The 21,920-nt window shown below is 51.1% G+C and overlaps 1 protein-coding gene and 1 long non-coding RNA gene across 10 annotated transcripts; one reads left to right on the top strand and one right to left on the bottom strand.

Moving 5' to 3' along the window:
* The first annotated feature begins 35 nt into the window (after positions 1-35).
* On the top strand, positions 36-20,754 carry Flot2 (flotillin 2). 9 transcript variants are annotated; one of them, XM_052755852.1, is made up of 11 exons: positions 36-194; positions 9,567-9,648; positions 15,244-15,334; positions 16,272-16,395; positions 17,467-17,585; positions 17,707-17,820; positions 17,926-18,045; positions 18,129-18,343; positions 18,759-18,942; positions 19,253-19,402; positions 19,502-20,754. In XM_052755852.1, the coding sequence occupies exons 3-11, from the start codon at positions 15,260-15,262 to the stop codon at positions 19,538-19,540; spliced, it is 1,140 nt and encodes a 379-aa protein (XP_052611812.1). In that variant the 5' UTR covers positions 36-194; positions 9,567-9,648; positions 15,244-15,259; the 3' UTR covers positions 19,541-20,754. The 9 variants fall into 9 exon arrangements, with proteins under 9 accessions (XP_052611812.1, XP_052611803.1, XP_052611804.1 ...); XM_052755843.1 differs by having other exon boundaries at positions 52-225; XM_052755844.1 differs by lacking the exon at positions 15,244-15,334 and adding an exon at positions 13,714-13,804 and having other exon boundaries at positions 52-225.
* LOC128121303 (uncharacterized) lies at positions 1,180-7,114 on the bottom strand. Its single transcript, XR_008222134.1, has 2 exons — positions 3,384-7,114; positions 1,180-2,180 (listed from the first exon to the last, which is right to left on the bottom strand). It is a non-coding gene; the product is annotated as an uncharacterized LOC128121303 (long non-coding RNA).
* Positions 20,755-21,920: the final 1,166 nt, after the last annotated feature.

Genomic DNA, 21,920 nt, shown 5'->3' with positions numbered 1-21,920 from the left:
CCCCTCGCCGGCCCCGCCCTCCGCCGCCACACTTCCGGCGGGGCGGCAGCCGCGGAGGGGCGTAGGCAGGCGACGCGGGGGGAGGCGGGATAGGCTGGGCGCGGCCGGTGCTGCGGACCCGCCACAGCCCTCCGGGTCACTGCAGACCGAGGGCCTGCTCGCCTACCTGCGGCGCCATGGGCAATTGCCACACGGTAGGGCCCAACGAGGCACTGGTGGTCTCAGGTGAGGCGACGGGGAGGGCGGGGGAGGCCGGCCGAGGGTGCGGGACCCCGGGGCCGCACCGAAGCCAGCCCCCGGAGAGCGGTATCCCTCCCCACGGCGTGGCCTCGGGCGCTCAACCCTTCCTCTGCTCCGCGGTGGGCTTGGGGTTTCTAATGTGTGGGGGTCCCAGTGCACCGTCGCGTAGCTCTGGAAGGCAGGTGCCTGACGGGGAGGGCCCGAGGCACGGGTTCCTCTTTTCCGGGTAAGGCAGACCCGTTAATTCCGAGCAGGCTGGGGCTTGCCAGGACTTACTGGCATCGACCTACCGCCCTGGAAACGCGGGTGCGGCCTCTACTGTTGGGTAACCCGGCTCTGGCCTGTAGAGCTCTAGATTACAAAATGCAGCAAGCTCTAGCTTTGGCAGGGTGGGGCTGGGGGACTACCGCATTGGGAGCCTTGAGGCTGATGTTTATGTAGGTGGTATATTTAGGATGTCTTAGGGAGGCAGCTAAAGCAACCAGGGGTCCTGTTGCATGCCAGCTCGCTGTATCTCTTCTCACCATCAGCACTGATTTTCAGCTTGTATGCAGAATTACTAAGGCTGGCTGCCAAAAGGGGAGGTAGAAGCCCTGAGCCAGGGCTTCCAGCTGCCGTTCTTGGGGAGGGGTAATGAATCCACTGGGCCCTCAAATTGGAATCTCAAAATCAATCTCTTTACTGAGACATCCTCACAGTCTCCAACCCGGACCCTGCCCCAGTGGGAGAAATACGATACCCCATCTCATTAAAGCCGAGAAGTCTTGGGGTTAGAAGGGAACACACAGAGGCCAACCTGGGCATCCTAAAGCCCAGGCTCGTCTCCCGCCACCACCCATACCTAAAGATGGCTTTTGGAGCCGTATAATAATTTGAGTGGGTTTGGGTTTCCAGCTTTTTGGAGGGGGAGGGGCTAGTTTGTTGTTTGGGTTTTGTGGGTTTTTTTTTTTAAGATTAATTTTATTATTTTTAAGTGTGTTTGTGTGTCTGCGGATATGTGTTGGTGAGTGCAGGTGCCCACAGAGGCCCCAGGTGTTGAATCCCTCTGGAGCTGGAGTTAGAGATGGTTATGAGCCACCTGACCTAAGAACTAGGAATTGAACTTGGATCCTCTTAAGAGCAATATGTGCTCTTAACCTTTGAGCCGTATCTTCAGCCTGTGTGTGTTTGTTTTGGGAGAAAGACTTTCTTGGTGCCCCTGGCTGGAACTGTGTAAACAAGGTTGACTGGGAGCTTGCAGTGATCTTCCTGCCTCTGACTCCCACTGATGGGATCACACCACACCCAGCTTGATTTTGTGTGAGTGTGTTTAAGGTGCTGGGAACCAAACCCTGAGAACTCAACTCCTGCTGGTCAATCACTGTGCCACACTCCTCAGGCCTAGAAGGCTTCTAGACACCAGCATCTGGGGCTAACTAAGTGGTTCAGCAGGTAACGGAGATTGCCCCAAGCCTGACGATCTGAGTATAATCCCCAGGACTCAGGTGTCCAAGGGAAGGAACCCACTGCCGTAAGAGATCTACACACGCATGTACATACACACACACACAGTGTTGAAAATGTTTCCTTTCACTGGGTGTGGTGGCATATATATGCCTTAATCCGAGCACTTGGGAGGCAGAGTCAGGCAGATCTGAGTTTGAGGACATAGCAAGGGCTGTGGTATAGAGACCCTGTCAAAAAATAAAAATAAAAATTGCTTTCAATGAATAAATCAGAAGAAACCAAAATCTGAGGCTGGAGAAATGGCTCAGTTAAGAGCACTTCCTGCTGTTGCAGAGGACCAGGGTTCAATTTCCAGCACCCACACAGCAGCTAGCAGCCCTCTAACTCCAAATCCGGGCCAGACGCCCTCTTCTGGCCTCCTTGGGCACTGCACACATGTGGTGCACAGACATCCATGCAGGCAAAAACCTACACACACAAAATTAAAATAAAATCTCAGCCGGGCGGTGGTGGTGCACGCCTTTAATCCCAGCACTCGGGAGGCAGAGGCAGGCGGATCTCTGTGAGTTCGAGGCCAGCCTGGGCTACCAAGTGAGTTCCAGGAAAGGCGCAAAGCTACACAGAGAAACCCTGTCTCGAAAAACCAAAAAAGAAAAACCAAAAAAAAAAAAAAAAAATCTCAAAGACAGGTGGTGGTGGTGGTGGCGGCGGCAGCGGCGGTGGCGCATGCCTTTAGTCTCAGCACTCAGGATGCAGAGGCAGGTAGGTGGGTCTCTGTGAGTTTGAGGCCAGCCTGGTCTACAAAGTGAGTTCCAGGACAGACAGGGCTGTTACACAGAGAAACCCTGTATCGAGGGAAAAAAAACAAACCTCAAAGACAAACAAAACCAGAGTCTGCGCTGCACTTTCTTATGATTTTTCAGGAAGCCCAGACTCTGGGCTGTGGAGACCAAAGCTTGGGTCCTGCCCTATGGAAAGTCTGGCAACTACGAGGTGCCAGGAGGTCCTGAGATGGGTTGCTGTGTGCCATTTTCTACTTTCTTGGTAGCCTGCTCTCAGGCCAGAGCAATGCAGTGCTGGACTGGAAACTGTTATGGGTGCGGAGAGAGGAAACCATCTGAGAATCAAGGATGGGCATGGGGTTGGAGGACCAGGGAGAGGTGGCTTAGCATAATAGCACCTTAGGACCTGAGGTAATGCAAGGCTCAGTGCCCTCTTTTGAATGGATTCCCAGAACAGAGCAGCTCGACTGCCCCCTCTGGTCTGTGTGTCCCTTGAACTTGCGGCTAAGTCCAGAGGCGATTAGCTATGTTTCAGGAGAAGCTGTTAATTCCAGTGGCCCTCTTTTACATTCCTTGTTATTGTCCAGCCTCCCTCCATCATTCTGTAGCACAAAACTGTTTTCTCCTTCTAGTTTCAGAAATTTTATTTATTTTAGGGCTGCAGGTGTAGCTTAATTGTGCACAAGGCCAAAGCATATCTCTAATCCCAGCACTTGGGGTGGGGGGTGGCGAGGCAAGAGAATCAGAAGTTTTTTTTTTTTTGGTTTTTTTTTTTTGGTTTTTTTTCGAGACAGGGTTTCTCTGTGTAGCTTTGCGCCTTTCCTGGAACTCGCTTTGGAGACCAGGCTGGCCTCGAACTCACAGAGATCCGCCTGGCTCTGCCTCCCAAGTGCTGGGATTAAAGGTGTGCGCCACCACCGCCCAGCAAGAATCAGAAGTTTTATGTTATTTTCATCTGCATATACAGTTGGAGGATAGTCTGGGCTACACGAGGCCTTGTCTCAAAAAATATATATATATATATATATTTCCCCCCCACACCTTAAAAGCATTTTAAGGGGCTGGAGAGATGGCTCAGGGGATGGTTGCTCACAACCATCTGTAATGAGATCTGGTGCCCTCTTCTGGTGTGCAGGAATACATGCAGACAGAGCACTGTATACATAATAAATAAATAAATAAATAAATAAATAAATAAATAAATAAATAAATAAATCTTAAAAAATAAAAATAAAAAATAATAATTAAAAAAAAAACATTTTAAAGGAGGGCTGGAGAGATCACTCAGCAGTTAAGAGCACACAGGCTGTTCTTCCAGAGGATCCAAGTTCAGTTCCCAGCACCCACATGGCAGCTCACACCTGTTTGTAACTTCAGTACCAGGGGATCTGGCACCCTCACACAGACATCCACGCAGGTGAAACACCAACGCACATAAAATAAAAATAAATCATTTTTTAAATTAATAAAAAGACACAAATGTCTTGAAAAAAATTGAGAGGCTGGGTGTGACTGGCAGAGTACTTGCCTAGCACATGTAAGAGTTAAATCTTAGCACCAGTAATGAATACCCAAGCGTAATCTCAGCACATAGGTGATTAAGACAAGAAAACAGAAGAGAAAAAAGGAAAGTTTTAGGGTTTGTGTGTTTGAGACAGAATCTCACTGCATAGATCAGGCTGGCCTCCCAACTCACAGAGATCCACCTGCCCCTTAAGTGCTAGGGTAACAGGTGTATGCCACCACACCCAGCTTAAGAAAAGAAAATTTTAAGGAAGAACTTTCCATTTGGAAAGGAGGAACCATAACTGATAGTTCATATTTCCTATGATTGTGTCAGCACAAGCCAGGATCCTCCTGGCCGATATTTACCTACCACCCCGCAGCTTCGGGCACCTTGTTAGCCAGGCAGTGGTGGCGCACGCTTTTAATCCAAGCACTAGGGAGGCAGAGCCAGGCAGATCTCTGTTAGTTCAAGGCCAGCCTGGTCTACAGAACGAGATCCAGGACAGGCACCAAAACCACACAGAGAAACCCTGTCTTGGAAAAAGAAAAAAAAAAGCTCTTTTCATATATTGCCTATTTGGTTTTTCTAGCAGTTCATTAGCTTCTGTTATTTTTTCTTAGGTATTTGATTTTATGCATGTATAGACATTTTTAGAACGAGTCCTTAGATATAGCTGGATTATTTAAAGGGTTTGTTAACTAGGCATGCTGGTTCATACCTGTAATGCCAACACTGAGGAGACAGGAGAACTCGTATCACTGCAAGTTCCAGACCAGTTGGATCTACATAGTAAACCCTGTTGTAAAAACAAACAACCGGCTGCGTAGAAGGCCCAATGGGAAATGTCTTACCCACCCCGCCCAGAACCCGTGTAAAAAGTGGTGCTGCAGCATTGCTTGTAACTCTGTGCTGGGGAGCGGAGACGGGAGGAGGTGTAACTCCACGACCAGCCAGTCTAGCTAAAACAGTGAGCTTCGGGTTCAGTGAGGGTATCTGGATGGATGGATAGATGGATAAAGGGATAGATAGATAGATAGATAGATAGATAGATAGATAGATAGAGAGGGTGAAGTGTTTCAGGTAAGACATTCCAATGCCAACCTCTGGCCTTCACATGTGCCCGAATGGACAAGTATACACACACACACACACACACACACACACACACACACACACACACACACACAATGGTGCTTGGGCTAAGAGGCTGCTGGGAGTAGGGGCAGCTTGCCATGTCCCAGCTTCCTGTTACTGCCTCTGGGAAACTGGCATGTTGCCCTTGGCTACAGCCAAGCATGATCTGTGACAGATGCTCCCAAGGCCAAAGAGTAAATGAAAGGTAAAGAAAGGGTAGGCACCCACCGCCCTGTCCCATTTGGTCCCCCACAGCTACTACCTATTCCACAGTGTATTGAGAAGTCTCCTAAAGCTGGTCAAAGGCAGCCGTGTCCCAGCCCTGGCCGGGCCAGAAGATGCTGGAGTTGTGATTTCTGACTCTCTTCCCATTTTATTTGATCCCAAGATGGTTCAGGTTTCAGAGTGACTGCCTGTCCTCTGAGGCCTCTCTTACAACACACCCAGGGCAGGGACAGCCCTGTGGACAGGTATTTCCACTCCAGAAAAACAGACTTAGCCCAGGCCATGAGATCAAGGCCAGACTGAACTAAAGAGTAAAATCCTGCCTCCAAAAAACCACAAAAGGCAGTGGTTTGAGGGTGATGGAAAGATGGTCTGGTGCTTCAGAGCACTTGTTGCTCCTAGAGAGAACTAGAGTTTGGATCCCAGCACGCACATCAGGCAGCTCACCACTACCTGTCACTCCAGTTCTAGAGGCTATGACACCCTACTCTAGTCTCTAAGAATGCCTGCCCTCACATGCACAATATAAATAAATAAGAATAAATCTTGGAAGCTAGGCAGTGGTGGTGTATGCCTTTAATCCCAGTACTCAGGAAACAGAGACTGGCGGATCTCTGTAAATTCAAGGCCAGCATGGTCTACAGAGCAAGTTCCAGGACAGCCAGGGCTACACAGAGAAACCCTGTCTTGAAAAAACAAAAAATAAATAAGTAAATATTTGGGGCGTGGGGGAAGCTGGGTATGTTAGTGCATACCTTTAATCTCAGCGCTCAAGAGGCAGAAGCAGATCTCTGAGTTGAGGCCGGCCAGCCAGCCTGGTCCACGTAGTAAGACCCTGCCTAAAACCAAAACAGACAAATCCTGGGCCTGTAGCTCAGAGTGCTTGCCTAGCATGCTCAAGACCTGGGTTTGAACCCCAGTACTGCATAAACTGGGTGTAGTGGTGTACACACAAATAAGTACACCCACATGCACACACAAAAATATGCAAGGGTGCTAGAGATATAGCTCTTGTATAGGTGGACTTTTCTTTCCCACCTGCCAGTTTCCAAATAACTGACACAGAGACTTAATTTTAATTATAAAGCTCATCCGATAGCTCAGGCTTGTTATTAGCTAATGCTTACATTTAAACAATCCATATTTCTTATCTACCCTCTGCCGCGTGGCAGTACCTTCTTTCAACACGGTGCGTTCATCTCACTTCTCTCTGCGTCCAGTATTCTCTCTGTCCCAAAAATCCTGCCTAGCTATCAACCAATCAGCTTTTTATTAATAATGAGAACAACACACTTTCACAGTGTACAGAGGATTATTCCACAGCACTCTTGTGCAAGGCCCTATTTTTTCCCCCAGTATTGAAAAGAAATAGTAAGATTCACATAAGCCATGTTTAGAGTGTTCAACAGCCACATGTGACTAGTAGCTACCATTTTGTGCACCATAGATATATTTCCACCCATGCAGAAAATTTTCTTAAGAATGCTCCAGAAACTGGGGCTGTAGTAGAGTGCTTGACTGGCATTCAGAAACTCCACACTCAATCATAGGCAGTCTCTGGGAGTTACAGACCAGCCTGGTCTGTATAGTGACTTCCAGGCCAGCTGGCCTACACAATGGGACTCTGTCTTTAAAAACAACAAAAAATCCTGCACCAGAAGTTACACTTGTATCAGCCATGTGCTTTGCCTGGGTTACTGCAAGAGCTCTCCAGTCTGTTTTCTTAACCTCAGTCTCTTCCTCCTTCAGAAAAGTGGTCTTTGTGTCTGTTTTGTTTTGTAGGTGGTGGTGGTGGTGGTGGTGGTGGTGGTGGTGGTGGTGGTGGTGGTGGTGGTGGTGGTGGTGGTGGTGGTGTGGTGGTGGTGGTGGTGGTGTGGTGGTGGTGGTGGTGTGGTGGTGGTGGTGGTGGTGGTGGTGGTGGTGGTGGTGGTGGTGGTGGTGGTGGTGGTGGTGGTGGTGGTGGTGGTGGTGGTGTGGTGGTGGTGGGACAGGTCCTCAGAGACAGCATAACCAGTTACAAAAATCTACTAGACCCTTACCCTTGGGAGGCAGACATCCTTAAGCTTTCATGACAATCCAAACCCTCTTATTTTTAAACTCCAAAATTCTGTTTCCTTTGATTCATGTTTCCTGTGTGTCTCTTTGCACAGTACATTAACTCCCCGTGCAGCTTTTACTAACAGTGCCTGAATTGGATGAATAGCGGGAGTTCACCAGGCGAATTTCAGCAATTGATTTTTTTTTTTTTTTTCATTTCTGAGCAGAGAGCATGCTAAGCATGGCCGCGGTCAGCCTTCAGGGGCCACTTCCTTCTGAAGTCTTAACCTTATCTCACTACTACAAGCTGACCTTGGTTTTGAGGCCTCATTTCCCTGCCTGTGCCCACAAGGGGAACAAGGTGATTCTGAATGCTCTGGGCTTTGGGAGTAGAACACCAGCCCCCCTGAGATACTGTCAAGCACAGCTTGGTTGTTGCCTGGACTCCTAAGACTTCCCCTCCCCCGCCCTCACCCCAGAGGGCTGCCCCTCTATCCCACTCCATCTGGCTCACAATGGTGAGTGAGCCTCAGGATATGATCCTCCCAGGATATACTTCTTCCAGTCTTACCTCCTATGAGGTTTTTTAATTTTTATTTTATGTGTATGGATGTTTTGCCAACATGTACACATGTGCACCATGTGTGTGCCTGGTGCCAGAGAGAGCATTAGATCTCCTGGGACTGGAGTTACTGTGAGTCAACATGTGTGTGCTGGGAATCAAATCCGGGTCCTCTGGAAGAGCAGCCCCTGCTCTTAACCACTGAGCATTTCTCCAGCCTCCTCCTAAAAGATTTTAGCCCGGCGGTGGTGGTGCACGCCTTTAATCCAAGCACTTGGGAGGCAGAGGCAGGCAGGTCTCTGTGAGTTGGAGGCCAGCCTGGTCTATAGAGCAAGTTCCAGGACAGCCAAGACTGTTATATAGAGAAACCTTGTCTTGGGGGAAAAAAAAAAATTATCTTCATCTCTATTTCCCCAGCATGGAAACAGATTCTCTGTGTGTTGGTTGAATGAATAAATGAAAAACAGAAGCTTTTCCTGTCCACTCATTTGGTCTTCCCTCTCAAGCACTTACACTCCAAAATACTCCATTGGTTGTCCTTTTGACACAGATTGCCTATCTTTTCCAGCTTTTATTTAGTTGGTTGGTTGGTCTTGTTTTGTTTTGTTTCCCCAGAGACAGGGCTTCTCTGTGTGGCCCTGGCTGTCCTGGAACTTTCTCTGTAGACCAGGCTGACCTCAAACTCACAGAGATCTGCCTGCATCTGCCTCCCAATGCTTAAAGTGTGCACCACCATCCTGGCTGCAAATTGCCTGTCTTAAAAACTAGATTCTAGGGGCTGGAGAGATGGCTCAGCGGTTAAGAGTACCCAGGTTCAATTCCCACCACCCACATGGTAGCTCTTAACTGCCTGTAACTCCAATTTCAGGTGATCAGACACCTTCACACAGATATACATGCAGGCAAAACATGAGGGCACATGAAATAAAAATAGATAAATTATTAAAAACAAAAACCAGGTTCTACCCTGAAGACGGAGAACTTGTCTTGCGTTTATGTGTAATCTCAGCACCTGGCCACCAACAGTAGCGTTGTCAAGTCTCAGAGCAGTTAAAGGCCAGAGTTAAACTGGGTGTGGTGGCATACACACCCCCGTAATCTCAGTATTGGGAAGGCAGAAGTAGGAGAATTCGGGATAGCCTGGGCTACATAGTAAGCCCCAGTTTCAAAATAAAAAACAAAGCCGGACTTGGTGGTTCCTACCTGTAACCGGTCCTTCAGGAGGCTAAGGCACGAGGGTCACTGAAAGTTCAAGGCCAGTTCATAGGAGTTCAGTAGGCAAAGCCTGATGACTGGAGTTCAGTCCCCAGAACCTATACAGTGGCAGGAGAGAACCAGCCTCTACAAGCTGTCCTCTGACCTTCACACACAGGCCGTGGCACACATTCATGCACACACACACACAAATAAATGTCATTTGAAAACAGTATTTAGTTCGAGGCCAGCCTGATCTATAGAGTGAGTTCCAAGACATCCAGGGCTTCACAGAGAAACCCTGACTCAAAGGGAAAAAATAAAAATAAAAACAACCAAACAGAAATGCTTAATATGTAAAACAGGCCAGAGTCGTGGGGATGGAGGGCAGGTAGACCCGAGAACTGACTGACCAACAGTGGTTTGCTTTGCTCCCCAGGGGGCTGTTGTGGTTCCGACTATAAACAGTATGTGTTTGGCGGCTGGGCCTGGGCCTGGTGGTGTATCTCGGACACTCAGAGGTAAGGGCCCAGGGGCTCTGGAGTCTGTCATCCTGGTGGGTAGGAAAGGGATGTCCAGTGGGCCCTCTCTTTTCACCACACAGCCAGACAGAGCATCTCCCATCCCACCTTCCCTCTTGGGGGAGGAGGCCCCCGTGAGGAGAGACAGGAATGGGCTGCTCAGGGATATAGGAGGCACACACCAGGAAGAGCTGTCCTGTGAGCCTGTCTTAGTTGGTTTTTTTGTTTTGTTTTGTTTTGTTTTATTGTAATAAAAACCATGACCAAAAGCCACTTGGGGAAGAGGGAAATGATTTCAGCTTACAACTCTCGGGTCACACTCCATCACTGAGGAAGTCACAGCAGGAACTCAAAGCAAGAACCTGGAGGCAGGAAGTGATGCAGAGCCTATGGAGGAAGAATGCTTACTGACTTGTTCCCCAGGGCTTGCTGAACCATCCAGGACCACCTGCCCAGGGTGGCAACACCCATAACGGGCTGGGCCCTCCCACATCAATTACAAATCAAGGAAGTACCCAATAGACTTGCCTACAGGTCGGTCTACGGAGACATTTTCTCTATGAAGATCTCCTCTTTCCGGGTATGGCTAGGTTTGTGTCAAGTTGACAAGAAACAGTCAGCACAGCTCTCCCCTCCCCATTTACCGAGTGTTCGTTCCAGTTGGAAGTGGTTCTGCTTCTGTCCCAAAGACTGCAGGTCATACCCAGGCAGAATCTAGTGTCTGTACATTAGCTCAGTTACTCAGAAAGGCTTGCCAGGCTCACGTCTGCCGCCCCAGCCTTCAGGAGGACTGAGCTGAAGGACTGCCGTAAATGCGGCACCAACCTAAGCTACAGAGTTCCAGTCCAGGTTGGCGTACACAGAAAGACCCTGTCTCAAAAAGATCTTAATTATACCTGACATGCTAGCACAGATTTGTAATCCTAAGCACTTGGGAAGTGAAAGCAGGAGAATCAGGAGTTCAAGACCAGCCTGAGCTACATATGAGTTTGAGACCAACCTGGACTGCTTGAAACCCTGTCTCAAACAAACAAAAAAGTCTTAATTATACAGAGGGAGGAAACATCAGGCAGAACCTACACACATCCTCTCCTGTACTGGCCTAGGGACAGTTCCCACAAGAGTCCGAATGGATGTACAGTCAGATGTGATCTGTAACAGCAGTGGTCTAGGGATATAAGAAATTTCTGCTGGGGTCTGGCAAGACAGTCCGGAATCCTAAGTCAGTATGGAGACTCTCCAGACTGAAGCATAATAAACATAATAAAGGCAGAGAAGTGTTGGCTCCCATAGTGTCCACCATCCACCTCTCCCTGCTGGTGCCTCCAGAGCTCAGCACAGGGCCAGATCCAGCCTCCCCTGCTGCATCAATGCCTACAACCCAGGAGCATTCCAGCCACCATACCTCATGGTAGAATATGGGGCTGGTATCCCAAGGAGGTAGCAGTGGAAATTCCAGCAGAAATCCCCCTCCCCAGCTCCCACCAATCAGCAAAGAGCCCCGTGTCTGCATGATGTTGCTGGTGCTTGAAGCTCTTGGGTGTCTGCGCGGCATCCTAAGCTGAGGTATGGGAAGCATGACTTTCTAACATCACTGATTCCCAGTAACCCCCTCCACTCTCCTGTCTTCCCCTTTACTCTATTTTTGCTACCTAAGGGATCCTGAGGGACTCTTCTCTCCCAAGACCATCAATGTCATAATCAGCCACAGTTTCCACTTCAGAGAGTCCTAGGCACACCTGGCTGGATCAGCTAGCCTGCCAGAAGGCATGGGGTCACCCTCCAAAGACACCCACACACCAGGCCCAGACAGCTAGACCTGGCCAGAGATTGGTCCTGTACGGCTAGCTGTTGCTGAGGCAATGGCCGTGCGTTCCTGTTCTCTCCATCTCAGGTCTCCTCCTCCTTACCCCAGGGAGCAGAGCTCCAAGACAGGAAGGCTAAGTTTCCCTGACAGACAGCAGGTAGGAGGTGAGAGCTGACCTCAGGTTCACCATGCTCGCTCTGGGTGAGCAGGCTTCCCCTGCAGCTTCCTCCCTCTTTTCCCCTTTCTGGAGTTAGCCCCTTCTCCAGCCCCTAGCCCACGTGTGGGACATCTCCATAGCTGGCTACCTTTATTTTCCTAGCCTGGCAGGAGCCTTCTGGGGCAGAGCAGAGACCTCTAACCTAGTGTGGTGGCCAACTCAAGAGACTAGACCTGAAGTTCAACACAGAATTGGGGTACAGAGAGTTCTTGACTAGCAGGCTAGTCTGTAGACTCTTAAACAGAAGGGGAGTGGGTCTGGAGGGTTGGCTTGGTGGTAAAGAACATAAAGAACACATATTGCTCTTGCAGAGGACCCAGGTTCAATCCTAACCACCCACATAGCCGCTCACAACTATCTGTAACTCCAATCCAAGGGGTCTGATGCCCTCTTCTGACCTCCTTGGGAACCAGGCATACACGGTACACAGTCATACATGCAGGCAGACACTTCTAGACATAAAAATAAAATGTAAAAGTCTTTAAAAAGAAAGAAGAATCAGGCATGTAACTCAGCCTCCCTTTTGGAGAACTTTGCACAGCCGGTGGGTGTCGGTCACCCAGCTGTGATGCTGGCCATCCTTCTTCAAGGCAGGTGAATCCTCTGGCTTTTCTTCGCTGCAGCATCCTCTATATTCCTGAGGCCCTTATGTGATAGATCTTTCCCTTACCTGAGGAATTCTTCTACTTCTGGCATCTGAGCTGCAGCCTCCCTCCCTCCCTCCCTCCCTTCCTCCCCCTTCCCTCCCTTCCCTCTTCTTCCTTCCCTCCCTCCTTTCCCAGAAGGCGGCTCTGCTGGGTTCCTGTCTGAGCCAGGTCAAGGTGTAGTGAAGTGGTTTAGTATTTGTCCAGCATGTTCAAGGCCCTGGGTTCCAGACCCAGCACTGAAAAAAATGTAAAAAGGCCTCCTGGGCCAGGGGGTGCCAGTATGAAGGGATCAACTGAAGGCAACCTTTGCACATCTGCATGGCCAGAGCCCCCAGGCTGCAGCTGTGAGAGCAGCCTGTCCCTCCCCAGCCTTCCCACCCCATCCACCAGCCTCTGGCCCTTTACTCTCAGCCTCTGCTTGCTCTTCCTTGGGTTTAAGGAACCCATTCACACTATCTATAGCCTGCCTCTGCCTGTACCACTGCCCTGCACATGTGCACACAGCTGGAGTGAATCTCCCAGCCTACAGGCCTTTGTTTCATCTTTTTCTTTTTTGTTTGTTTGGTTGAGACGGGTTTCTCTGTGTAGCCCTGGCTGTCCTGGAACTCGGTCTATAGCCCAGGCTGGCCTCCAACTCAGGGATCCACCTGCTCTGCTTCCCGAGTGCGGGGTTTAAGGTGTGCGCCACCAGCGCCCACTTGTTTCCTTTTCTAGTACTCTTTTCTTTGCCCATCCCCAACTTTGGGATTCCAAATAATATCATCCCATTGTCGCTCATCAATCTCTGTGAATTTTCTTGCAAAAGTATTCTTTCTTTCCCAGCCTTCTTAGATCCCCCTTCCCAATCAAACATTCCAAATTTTCCTTGAGATTTCCTGGATCTAAATTGCCTTTTAGTGATATTAACCCCAACCTTGAGGGTCCATTCCCCAAACAGGATTAAGTATTTGCTGTGGCTTGTTAATTCCCAGAGTGGCCACCTCATCCTGACTTCTGGAAACAGGTTTTCCTGTTAGGAGGGTGGAGATAAGGCTAAGTTCCCTAGATCACGGCAGGAGTGTCTTGGAAAGTGACATTGTTGCAACCTGGGTGCTCTCTGCATAGGCCCCTGGGCTCTGGACACTAGCAGACCTCTTCCCCAGCCCAGCAGCTCTGCCTTGAAGAGGGGGTGGGGACAAGATGAGAGGCTAGAAAGCCTCAGGCCAGCAAGGGGGTTCCTGTGTTCCTTGCAGCCTTAGACTGAGCTGGCAGGGGTGGGTGGATGTATTGAGAACACCACACCATGCCCTGTGTGTCAGGCATCCATGTTTATCTGGTAACCACGATGTGTGTTTACTGTGTCCCTTCCTACCCTTCCTGTCCCCACCTTGCCCTACCCCCTGGCTGCTCCTCAGACTGTCTCTGGAGGTTATGACCATCCTGTGTCGCTGTGAGAATATTGAGACGTCGGAGGGGGTCCCGCTATTCGTAACAGGGGTTGCACAGGTAATAACCCACCTGCTTCCTCCTCTATGTCTAACCTTCTCTTCCTGCCCTGCGGGGCCTGGCAGGCAGAAGCTGGATGGAATCTCCTCCTGAGAGTGTGCCTCCCCCCCCCCCCAACTCTGCTGCTGCTCTAGGTGCCAGGGTAGATTCAGGTAGACCCCCAGGTTCCTTGCCTTTGCCCCCGTTAAGGCTACAAGTAGAGAACACTCGGGGTCTGCAAGTTCTGTTGGGTCCCCAGGGGCTGTCATGCAGCCAGAGCTTGGCTAGACTGCTGAGCATTTCCAAGAGCTTTTCTCTGTGGCGTGCAGATTCCCGTCTTCCTTGCTTCGTGTGTCAGCTCTGGTGTGCACTGTCTTAGTTTCAGGAACTGGGAATGAGGCAGTGCCCATCAGAAGCCCCTGCCAGCTGTTGCCAGTAGCTCCCCAGGCTGGAGAGGTTTAAACAGCACCTTGCCCTTCCCTTTCCTCAACACTAAGTTGCCCTGCAGTCTTCTCAGGCAAAAACCCAGCATCCCCACTTTGTTCCTTACCCGTCCCACCAGCTCTAGCGAGGAAGGACATCCTCACCCATTAGCCTCTGCACCCAAGACAAAGGCAGCCTCCAGTACAGAGGTCTGTACCCCTGTGTGGTACAAGTAGTGTCCAGGCTTCCCTCAGCAAGCGTCCTTCCTTCTCTACCGGCGCTATCCTTGAGACCTCTGACAGTACCCAGGAACCTTTTTAGCTTAGGTAAATGAAGACATGAGGGGTCACATTGTTAGGGACAACAGCTCTCTCTAAGGGTGATATGCTAGTGTAACTCCAGGCTGCGTTTTCCTGGTAACCTGCATAGGCCCAATACCAAAGGGTGTCCTTCAAGTCATGACCTGTGGCCAGGGAGAAGGGCCAGCCAGCTTCCCTGGCAAGGGGCAAGTGTAGGGTTATTTATATACTGGCCTAGCTGTGGGCATACCCTCAGCATGCCTGCCCAGTAGGCAGAGCTTTCTAGAAGTAGACCCAGGGAGTAAGTAGGGACCCCTGGGGAACATTCAGGTGACACCCACGCACAGCCTTCATGACAGTCTGGAGTCCCAGCATCTGCTCTCTGTTCTAGAACACACATACACACATATACCGCTATAGCCTAGGCTGTCCCTGTGCCCATCGGCCCCAGAACACCACAGCCTCTTCTTTCTCGCTTGATTTTCCTTACAATTCAAGCCAGGATGATGAACATAACAACATAACACATATGTATACATATGTCACCCACTTACCTGCTTCCCCTGGAGCCACCTGCTCCCTCCCCTCCCTCCACACACAGCCAGCTACATACCTCTGAAGACTCCTCTTTACCGGGACCTTTGGTCTGTCCCGGCTGGAGCAGTGAGATACTGGACTCTTCCACACCCCAAGCCCTGGGCCCCCAGACCCATGTCCCTGTTTTGCATTTCTTGGCAGGATTTCCTTAGAGATTATGACGTTGCAGCCCCGCTGTGAGGACGTAGAGACGGCCGAGGGGGTAGCTTTAACTGTGACTGGTGTCGCCCAGGTATAGTAACTCAGCAGCCCCACGCATGTCCATTGAGGTGCCTTGTCCCCATTCTGGGTTTTGGGGGAGGAGGAGAGGACAGCAGCCAGGGGATGTCTCTCTCCAGAACTCCTGTCACCTCTGCACCAGGACCATCATTGGAACATGCCCACTTGGCCCGACTGGCCTCCCAGCAAAACTAACAGACACTCTTTCTCTCCCCAGTGGCCCTCTCAAGACAAAACCAGTGTTGAGGGCGCCTGTCTCACTAACCCACCCTTGTTTTTTACAGGCATAGGACCCAACGGACCCCAGGGTTCAGGCCTCCCTTGTTCCCTGGGTAGCTCAGAGGAAGAGACTGTGAGGCCGAGGAGTTCTGGCCTCTGGGTATTCTAGGAGCTGCTTATCTACCTCGGCTGGGGCCTGGGAGGGGTGTCCCACCCTATCCCACCCTCAACTTCACAGGGCAGTGAGGTTCTCTCCCAGTTATTGTCTCTGATGAGGGAGTTGACAGAACACCTGGAGAGGCAAAGACACTGTCATTTACACCCTGAGGAACTGTCTCCTACCCTGTCTAGGGTCTTTCCAACTCCATTTGTCTGTGTGTGTCCTTATTGCTCATTCTCCTTTTCACACTCCTGCCTCTAAGCCTGAGGGTCTTCTGTCTCTGGGGAGGCTGCAGAGGAAGAGCTGCCTGGTGTGAAAACAGTGGGCTGGAGGATAGGAAAATGGGTGTGGGAGAGGGGCCAGATCAGGACCTGGGACCACCAGGGAAGACTGAATCTCAGTTCCTGGTGGTGCCGCTCTCCCTTCAGGGGTCTCAGAACCCCCTTTGCAGCCCCAGGGCCAAGCAGTCTGACAAGGAGGGATGGAGCACAACTGCCAGCCAGCCTCTGCAGCTCAGGGCCTGGGCCTCTATCTGCCTTGCAGCTGACTCAGCCGTCTGTGTCCTTGGCAGGTGAAAATCATGACCGAGAAGGAACTCCTGGCCGTGGCCTGTGAACAGTTCCTGGGCAAGCATGTGCAGGACATTAAGAACGTCGTCCTACAGACCCTGGAAGGGCATCTACGCTCCATCCTTGGTGAGGCCCTGCCCAGCCTCTGAGCCAGGGCCAGAACATGTGCATGGCTGGGCCGGGAGCCTGTCCCACTGAGGTTTGAGCTAAAACATTTTCTAAGTTTTTAATTTCCAAACTCAAGGTGGACTGAAGGTGTGGTTCAGTGATGAAGCTTAGCATGCAAAAGGCCCTGTGTTTGAGCCCCAGCACTAGAAGGGAAAGAAAATAGGCTTGGGGAAATAGCTGCATTGGTAAAGTGCTTGTCTACAAGCAAGAGGACCTGTGTTAAATCTTTAGAACCCAAGGTTCTTTGAAAAGCCACCACATGCTGGAGTGGGTGGTGTGCACGCCTTCAATCCCAGCACTTTAAAGGCAGAGGCAGCTGGATCTCTGTGAGATCAAGGCTGTACATAGTGCAAGACCAGCCAGGGACTCTGCAGAGAGACTCTGTCTCAAAAAAATTAAAATTAAATTTAAAAAGCTACCATTACCAGGTGGTAGAAGTGCACACCTTAATGCCGGGCGGTGGTGGCGCACACCTTTAATCCCAGCACTCGGGAGGCACAGGCAGGCGGATCTTTGTGAGTTCGAGGCCAGCCTGGTCTAAAGAGTGAGATCCAGGAAAGGCGCAAAGCTACACAGAGAAACCCTGTCTCACAAAAACAAAAACAAAAAAAAAAAGTGCACACCTTTAATTCCAGCTCTCAGGAGACAGAGGCAGGCAGATCTCTGAGTTCAAGACCAGCCTGGTCTACAGAGAGAATTCCAGGACAGCCAGCACAGTTAAACAGAGGAACCCTGTCTTGAAAAACCAAAAGAAAAACATTTTTTTAAAGTGGGGACTTGGAGAGGAAGGGTGTTGAAGTGGCAGGTGGCAGACTGCTCATATATCTAGTACCACTCGGGACCCGTTTGCTCCTTCACCCTGGTCTCTACACAAGGAAGCTCAGAGTTAAACCCTTGAAAAGGAACTTCAGGAAGATTCAGCTCATATTGCTTGACCCTTGCATGCACCCAGGCTTGCCCTCAAATGCTGCCTCCTTCTCTAAGCTGGCTAGTCCCTGGAGATTGGTTTATGCTCCTTCTGTCCCTCAGGGACTCTGACTGTGGAACAGATTTATCAGGACCGAGACCAGTTTGCCAAGCTGGTCCGGGAAGTGGCAGCCCCTGATGTTGGCCGCATGGGCATCGAAATCCTCAGCTTCACCATCAAGGTAAGGTGTACTAGGAAGGCTGTACCCTTGTGTCCATCTGGGAGATGGGTGCCTGGTAGGAGGGGCACCCTTTGTACTTAAGACTGTTCCCAGGGACGACTGTGCCCCCTTCCTTCCGTAGGACGTTTATGACAAAGTAGACTACCTGAGCTCCCTGGGCAAGACGCAGACTGCTGTGGTACAGAGAGATGCAGACATTGGTGTGGCAGAGGCAGAACGGGACGCAGGCATCCGGGTATGCAGGCTTTCCCTTTCATGCCTCAGGACTGGGAGCTCAGGGTTGATGGCCCTGTGGTCCCTCAGCTAATCCTCACCACCACCACCCCCTTGCTACTCCCAGGAAGCTGAGTGCAAGAAGGAGATGCTAGATGTGAAGTTCATGGCAGACACCAAGATTGCTGACTCCAAGAGAGCCTTTGAGTTGCAAAAGTCAGCCTTCAGCGAAGAGGTCAACATGAAGGTGAGAAGCCCGAGGTCCCCAGACATAGGGCTCAGGCCTCAGGGTATGCTGTCCACCCTCTCATGCCAATCCTCCTGCTACAGACAGCTGAGGCCCAGCTGGCCTACGAGCTGCAGGGGGCCCGAGAGCAGCAGAAGATCCGGCAGGAAGAGATTGAGATTGAGGTAGTGCAGCGCAAGAAGCAGATCGCTGTGGAGACCCAGGAGATCCTCCGCACGGACAAGGAGCTCATCGCCACCGTGCGCCGCCCTGCAGAGGCAGAGGCCCACCGTATCCAGCAGATTGCTGAGGGCGAAAAGTGAGAGCTTGGGCCGGGCAGGCAGGCTAATCAGGCTCCCCGCCATCAGTGTTCCCCATGCTCCCAGCCACAGCTTGGAAGCTAAGCCACCCCCTTGCCCAAGTCTGCCCCTTCCTGTGAAGCAGATAAGCTCCCAGGCTTGTTGTCTGGAGGACTCCTCAGTAAGTTAAGAGTCCAGGATGTCTGGGATAGTGCTCAGCCCAGAGGCCTCCTCGTCGGCCCCTCCCACTTGCAGCTGGGAACTGGTGGCTTGTGTTCCACAAGAGCTAGCAGGGCAGGCCTTCCTCTTCAAATGTCTCCTGTCCCTAACAGCCACCAGAGCAGAGAGCTAGAGGGTGTGCTGGGCCCCAGGTAAGGTTCGAGAGAGCCCCAGCACCTCTTAACTAACTGATCTGCGTGGCCTGGGCTCCCTCAGGGTGAAGCAAGTCCTGTTGGCACAAGCAGAAGCTGAGAAGATCCGCAAAATCGGAGAGGCAGAGGCAGCAGTCATTGAGGCAATGGGCAAGGCCGAGGCTGAGAGGATGAAGCTTAAGGCTGAGGCCTACCAGAAGTATGGGGACGCAGCCAAGATGGCCTTGGTGCTGGAGGCCCTTCCCCAGGTGAGGCTCCCTCCCACCCATGCTTGCACTCAAAGTTCTGGTCCCCTTGCTTGACCACTGGGCAAGTGTCAGGATTTCTCTGGGCCCAGTCTGTAACATCCACACTCTGCTGGAGGGTATGATGAAAACACTCAGTGGGCAGGCAGGGACCCTCCCGCAGGCCCAGACTCTGGCTCATGGACCTCTGTGGCCGTCCCTTGCTGTCCGGGTTGCTTTGGGTGTGGGTGACATGGAGAAGAGAAGGGAAGTGCTGGACAGGAGAGACGAACAGAGTCAGCACTGTCTAAACGCAAAACATCCCACCTCCTAGATTGCTGCCAAAATCTCCGCCCCGCTGACCAAAGTCGATGAGATTGTCGTTCTCAGTGGGGACAACAGCAAGGTGACGTCAGAAGTGAACCGGCTGCTAGCAGAACTGCCTGCCTCTGTGCATGCCCTCACCGGTGTGGACCTCTCAAAGGTGTGTACCTTTCCGTGGTGGGATCCCTAGACAGCCCCCGGGACTGCACAGCAGATGGGTTCAGGGCAGCAGCCCTCATACAGTCTTTCATCCTTGCAGATACCCCTGATCAAGAATGCCACTGGTGCACAGGTATGAGGCTCCTGCAGACGCACGGCCTTCAGCAGCTGCCTACCTTCCCAGCACCTCTTAACATCACAGGGACAACGAGGACGTTACTACTCTGGTGCCTTATTTTGTAGGGACCAGAACTGCTGCGTGTTCAGGCCATCTCTGGCTGTCCTCCCTTCTCTCCTGTTAGCCTTTTCTTCCTCTCTGTCCCACACCCTCACATCAACTGCCACATTCATCTAGTGTGTTTTCTCTTCTGCCATATGTGCCTCTTCCTCTGGCTATCTGTTTCTCTCTCTCTTTCTTCTCACCTCCACACACATCAGATAGTTCAAGCTGAAGTTGAAGTTGTTTATTATAATCACTGTCTGTCTGTAAGGAGTGGCCCCACTGCTCCTCAGAATCCTGGTGCCTTCAATTCTACATGTATCTGTCTGTCTTCCCTAGCCCTGGCAGAACCCAGCATGGGTACAAGGGTTCTGGGTAGGACACTCACTCTCCTTTCTCCTGGTCTGAACTTCCTCAACTCTGTTCCAGGAAGCCCACAACCCACACACTCCTGCCCTTTGAGGCTTGAGTGGCCATGGCCTATTGGGCCCAGAGTAATGCCCTTCACACACCCCCAGGCCTGCTGTTACCCCTGCCCCTCTGCCCTGCATCCCAGAGGCACAGAGGCAAGGCCTCCTGTCTATAGCAGCTTCCTCAGTTTACTACTGCCTTAGGAGGCCCTGCTCGTGCTCAGGGACATCCCCTTCACTGGCTTGTCCTTGATTGGTGGGGTGGGTCTTAGTCCAGTTCTACTAAGTCTTTCTGAGGTCAGTGTCCAGCTCTGTTGGGGACAGGGAAGTCTATAGCTCTTCCTGCTAGTGCTATGCTGTCCTGGGCATGGGGCTCTCCCGGGAGGCAAGGCTGTGCCAACCCCAAGAGAACCAAGTGCTGTAGACTGGCCAAACCTCACTCTATGATGCCATTTTCTTCTTGGCCAGCACGATGGGGTTCCAGCCATGGGAAGCAGCTAAATCTTCTGTGTCTTTGCACCATTGGTGGCAGAAGAGCCCAGGGCCCAAGTATCCTCGTAGGGGTGCAAGGGTGTCCCATGGTCCCAGTCCCCACTCCTGGCCCCGCCCCAGCCTGTGTAGCTGTTCTGCATGTGAATGCTGCATGTCTGGTCTGGGGTTTGGATGTTGCACTGCCCCACTGCCTGGCCCCTCTGGTGAAAATAAAGATCTCTTATGCCCACACCTTTCCTTGTGTGTTCTATGAGGAGAGAGAGTAGGAAACAAGAACCAACTGGGTCCCCCCAGGTAACCACATCAGCATCAGGGTTGCTCTTGCCTGCCCTAGCCACTGGGAGGCATCAGTATACTGGCCTTGCCCTCAGTAGAGACTGACCTTGGCACTGAGGCAAGACCTGGGAGAGGGTGGGGCAGGTTACAGGCTCGCCGCCAGACCTGCTCCCATTCCGCAATGGAGCCCAGTTCTCAGGCTTAAGAGCATGAACTTGGTGCTGGAGAGATGGCTCAGAGGTTAGAGCACTGGCTGCTCTTCCAGAGGTCCTGAGTTCAATTGAGCTTGTATACATAAAATAAATAAATCTAAAAAAAAAAAAAAAAAAAAAAAAAAAGCATGAACTCTGATAGGGCTGCTTGTATTTTAACTTAAATTTTAATTCTGTTGTTGATAAATAACTTCATCTTCTCAGGCCTCAGTATTCTTTTATTGCCATTTGTGGGGTTTTTTGCTTGGAGACAGGTTTTCATGTAGCCCAGGCTGGTCCCAAACTTGCTGTGTAATCAAGTCTGACCTTGAGCTCCGGTTCCTTCTGCCTTCGCCTTCCAAGTGCTGGGATTACAGGCGTATGCCACTACATCCAGCAAGGTTTCTTAATGTGCAAACGAGAGTGGGGCTGGGGAGATGGTTCAGTGGGTCAGAGCACTTGCTGAACCTGAGTTTAGATCCCAGCCCCTACGTAAAAACAGTGTAGCCATATACCCCTATAACCCCACTGCTAGAGTGGGACAGGGATAGGATTGCTGACACTCAGCCTAGCCAAAAAAAGGTAAGTTCCGGCTTCAGTGAGAACTCTCCAAAGAACAGGCGAGCAACAAGGCTGCATGCACCTGCCGCATGTACATACAACACTTACACACAGCACACACACACACACAGACACACACACTCACATACCACACACAGACACACAGACACACAGCACACAGACACACACAGCACACACACACACACTCACACACACACACACACACACAGCACACGTGGGGCTGGGGAGATGGTTCACTTGTAGAAGTGCTTTCATACAAACCTGACTACCAGAGTTCAACTCAGGAACCTGCTTGAAGGTGGAGGAGAGAACTGACTTCACAAGTCGTCCTCTACTTCACAGATGCTA

Source organism: Peromyscus californicus, unplaced genomic scaffold (genome assembly GCF_007827085.1).
Source record: "Peromyscus californicus insignis strain IS unplaced genomic scaffold, ASM782708v3 Scaffold_3__1_contigs__length_106647218, whole genome shotgun sequence".
Lineage (NCBI taxonomy): Eukaryota > Metazoa > Chordata > Mammalia > Rodentia > Cricetidae > Peromyscus > Peromyscus californicus.
This window is presented reverse-complemented; position numbering and strand designations above follow the sequence as displayed.